The following is a 4579-nucleotide window of genomic DNA, read 5'->3' on the forward strand; positions in this document are numbered from 1 at the left end:
CCTGATCCTTAGGGCTTGTCTATCTTTAAAACGCTACAAGTGGCACAGCTGCACTGTTGGAGTGCCTCAGTGTAGTTCTCCATAGGTAATCCACCTCCCTGAGAGGTGGTAGCTAGGGCAACAGAAGAATTCTGTCTACAGGGGACTTAGGTCGGCTGCTGAGGGGGAGTGGATTTTTCACACCCATGAGTGATGTAGCTAGGTCCACTTAAGTGTTTAGTGTAGACCTGGCCTTCGTCAGCACATAATAGAGTACACCTTGGTAAAACAAGCAATATCAGAGCTATGGAACTGCAGGCCACTCCCTGGCCCTTTTTCAAATGCAACCCCTTGATTGATTGAAATTAATCTGTGAGAAGGAGGTTTTCCATTCTAGAAATGCTCCCTCTGTCATGTCAGTTTTACAGTTGCTCTGTACACCGGGACTATTATCTCAATTCCTCCATCCACTCCAGAGACAGCTCTGCCAATGCACCTCAGCCCTAGCCCACAACACCTCTCCTGTGCTTCCTGCTCCAGGCCTAGGACCTCCTAGAGCTTTGCTGATGCACCTGAGTCCTGACCACACATGCAGCTCTGCCAATGCACCTCAGCTCCACACAGCTCTGCTGGCGCAGCCCTATCTCATTGGCAGCACCCCTTTTTCTTCCAGTATTAATCATCTCATTGACAGGCTGCCAATCCTGCTGAGCTGCCTTGGCTAACTATCCCCTAAGGTCTGGAACCCAGGTCCTCAGAGGTGAACGCTGAGGGCTCTAACTCTCTCTAGCTCCTCACATCCCGTTTATGTCTAAATCTTGCCAATTCTTTCTGTAAAACGTCTCTAAGGTACTTTCCTATCCATCCAGATGGTGAAAACCATCAGCTCAGCCCTCATCCTCCCCATGTCTCATCCTTCTCTCTGGCCTTGACAAATGCCATCCTGCCCCACTCCGAGCCCTGCAGAATGCTCCTGCCAAAGTCCTTTCCCAGCCCATCGCTTTGACCTGTCACCTCTTTCTGTAGAACCCTTCCCTGCCTCCTCCTGCTCTACTGCATCAAACACAAGCTACTTATGTTCCCCGCATGGTCAATCCTCACCCTCCGTCTCCCATTCACTAGTGAGCTGTTGGTGCCCCCCTCTGATCAGCCCATCATGCCCGCCTGCATCACCCTCTTAAGTTTCAGAGAAGCCCCTTTGGGCTTCCTCCCCTGCTGCTCCTCAGCCTGGGAGAGGCTGGCACGGACTCACAGGCCCTGTGCTCTCAGCTCCCTATGTTCCTGGGAGGAACCCCTTCAGTGTGACAGCCTTCCTCCTCAGAGTCACAATCTCTCAGGTGTTAAGCCCTGCACTCCAGTGCCTCCAGTGCCTCCTGAAACCGCACTTCTCTGAGCCTTCAGCACACCTGTCTCTCACCATGGGCCCCCTCAGGGAGTCCACTTGTTCTGGACCCCTGGGGCCTCCACACCTAGAAGGAACAATGCAACCCGCTCCCTAGCCTGCAGAGACTCTCAGCCGGCATAAAAAAGGAGGGTTTATTGTACATCTGTGCAGCCTGATGTTACTTAATCAGTGTTGCCAGTTCTTAGTCTTTGCTGCAAAGACTCAGCTGGTGAAATCAAAAGAATGCACGAGAATCTCAGCTTTCTTTTGTTAAAAAAAAAAGGTAAGTTTCTAGCCCTCATGGCTGTGGAGAAAAGCTTGAAAATGTGGAGTGGAGTGGGACCTAACCCCTCAGAAAGCAGAAGGCAAAGAAGAGTGCCCTGGGGCAGGGGTTGAAACCTGGCTGAAGCTGGTGGATGTGAGTGTGACAGATGCCTTCATTCAGGGGAAATGCAAGAAGCAGAAAAGCTCCATATGGAGGAAGACAGCTGAGACAATAGGAGCCAAAACACAGGTCACAGGCAAGGCTGGTCAGGAGCTGAGCTGTGTGACAGAGAGTTTCATGGTGGGTGGGAGAGGGGGAGGTTGAATGCAAACACAGAGGGCTGGGTGTTGCTTTGATGGAGCTGTGTGAGGTGAAACACCACAGAAGCAGACAGCAAAGGTAGCAGGAAGCAAAGGACAGGCAAAGAGACCCTGAGAGAAAGTAAAGACAGAGCTTTTGGGCAGAATGCTAGCTGGAAAAAGAGGCTTGGATTTCTGAGCAAGGAAACTCTCCTGTTGGTTGATTCCTGCGGTGTTCTGGGAAACAGCGCTTTGTACAGAAACAGGCTTGCACCAAGGAAACGCCTGGCTCCAGCATCCATTTCTCCTCCTAATTGAAATGACCCAGCAAGGCCCCGAATATTGTCTAATCACTCTGGCCAAAGAGATATCCACAACATTAATTCCTTTTAAAATCTCATGATTTGGGGGGCCTGACTCATGATTTCTCGGTGATAGGGGTTGTCCATTCTGGGCTTTCCACCTAGCATTGGGACTGTCTGTTGCCCAGCTGTTGGCCCATCTACGCCTCAGCTCTAGCAAAGGCCTTTCCCATGACAATTCCTGTTCTTACAGGCCCTGGGGCTGCATGGTCTGAAGTGCACAGGGCGCAGGAGTGGCAGGAGACTGCTGCCCAGCAGAGGTGTTGCTCAGTGATGAGCTGCCAAAATCTTAACAACGGGTTCCCTATAAAAAGTTCTGATTTAACAACGGGTTCCCTATAAAAAGTTCTGATTTAAGGGATGTTTGTCCACTCATTATATTCAGCAGTTCCTGGAGCTTCATAGAGGACAGAAGATGCTTTTGTGTGGGATTTAAAGCCTATTTCAAACCCTTGGAGGGAGAGCCCTATAGGTCTTGGCTGCAGACTCAGTTCAAATAGGCAAACGGGGATATTTGCAGTAACTGTATAACAGATTGAGGAGGACAACTGGGGAAGCTGAGAAAATAGCAAAATGAGAAACCCTTGGAGACAATGCTGAGGACAGTCTCTGGCTCAATGTCCACCCAAGCAACACCCAAGGAGGAGTCCACTCAGAGTCTGACAGAGAAGGATGTTCCACACGAGCAGCCCTTCTCAGCCTGTGGATTGCTCACCACCTGGAATGAGTTGCGGATTAGCTCCTGGCTGAAATCCACCATTGCACCTTTCACAAAGGCCAGGCTGTCCACATCCACAACAACACGAGCACCACCTTGTTCAAACAACCTGTCATCAGGATTGATAACTGTGTCCAAGGAAAACTTGTACTGGAATCCAGAGCAGCCACCTCCCTCCACCTGCAGCCTGAGAAACTCAGACCCTTCTATAATCTCCAGCAACCTCTTCACACAGCTGTTGCTGAGGTAGATCTGTCCCTCGCTAGAGTCAGACACTGGTTGCCCTGGCTTAGAAGAGGATGATGCCCACTGCACCCTGATGCTTGGTACATAGGCTCCATTCTGAGAACAGGGTGGTGTTCTCACTAGGCGCAGTAAAGTAGGAGAAAGGCTGCTGCTGCCAACTCCTGGCCCAGCACCGGGCCCGAGCGAGTCCCTGCGCATTATTCCTCTGGCAGGGTCACACTGCGCGGTGGAGCTAACCGCGCCCTCGGCCCGAGCCCTCTCCAGGGGCGCCCCCCCCGGGAACGGCCGGGTCAGGCGCCGCAGCGGGGCTTGGCGGCGCCGCACGCTCTCTGCACGGCAGGGGCCGGGTGCTCGGGAGAGGCTCCAGGAGGGGAGCTGCAGGCGCTCAACAGCCGGGCGGCGCGGGGACGGCGATGCCGCCCCGGCCGTGCGGCGCCCCCCACACGCGCCAGGGACGGAGAGGGGACCCCGGGCTACTGTCCTAGCTCCACCCGAGCCAGTAGGGGGTGGCCTGCGGGGCCAGGCGGCGGCTCTTCTCCCCACCTGGGCAGCGGGACTCGGGAGCAGCCGCTGCTGCAGCTACCACTGCCGCGGAGGGAGGAAGCGGCCGCTGGCCAGGCTCGGTGGCTGCAGCTCTGGCGCCCATGAACCCCCCGAGTCTGGGCCTGCTGTGGGGACCCAGCGGGCACACCGCGCGTGCCCAGCCCCTGGCCATTCGCGTCTGGGCTGGCTGCCCAGCTGGTGCAATGCCGCGAGCGGCCCCGGAATAGGGGCAGCAGGCCCCAGCCCCCCCAGGTCCCACAGGGGAACGAACGGGGCTGGGCTGCCGATGCCTCCGCCGCGGGATTGCACCAGCTGGGCAGCCAGCCCAGACGCGACTGGCCAGGGGCTGGGCGCAGCGTGCACGCTGCTGGGTCCCCACAGCAGGCCCAGATTCGGGCCCGGGCGCCACGTGCTTGGTCACGTCCTCCCCCCGCGGCAGTGGGAGCTGCAGCAGTGGCTGCTCCCGAGTCCCGCTGTCCAGGTAGGGAGAAGGGCCGCCCCCCTACTCTCCCTCCAGGTGCCAGGCCGGACTCACACTCACCCCGACTCCGTGCTCCCCTGCGTCTCCTGGGCATGGCGTGCTTGGTAAGAGGCGGGGATTTGGGGAGGGAGCCAATGGGGCAGTGAGCGGGCGGGGATTTGGGGAGGGATCCAATGGGGGAAGGAGGGTGCGGAGTCGGGGCAGGGGAGGGTGCGAGCCCTTTCGGGCTCCGGAGCCTTTGCTTGTTTGCCCAGTGTCCCGACCTAACATTGGTCAGGACGCGGGACAAACAAGCAAATATC

At 56.2% G+C, this 4579-nt stretch overlaps 1 protein-coding gene across 1 annotated transcript; it reads right to left on the reverse strand.

Annotated features, from left to right (window-relative positions):
• Positions 1-2680: 2680 nt before the first annotated feature.
• On the reverse strand, positions 2681-4371 carry LOC120370262 (iron-sulfur cluster assembly 2 homolog, mitochondrial-like). Its single transcript, XM_039484662.1, has 2 exons — positions 4338-4371; positions 2681-3582 (listed from the first exon to the last, which is right to left on the reverse strand). The coding sequence occupies exons 1-2, from the start codon at positions 4369-4371 to the stop codon at positions 2942-2944; spliced, it is 675 nt and encodes a 224-aa protein (XP_039340596.1). The 3' UTR covers positions 2681-2941.
• Positions 4372-4579: the final 208 nt, after the last annotated feature.

The sequence above is a fragment of the Mauremys reevesii genome, linkage group 8, assembly GCF_016161935.1.
Source record: "Mauremys reevesii isolate NIE-2019 linkage group 8, ASM1616193v1, whole genome shotgun sequence".
In the NCBI taxonomy this organism is placed as follows: domain Eukaryota; kingdom Metazoa; phylum Chordata; order Testudines; family Geoemydidae; genus Mauremys; species Mauremys reevesii.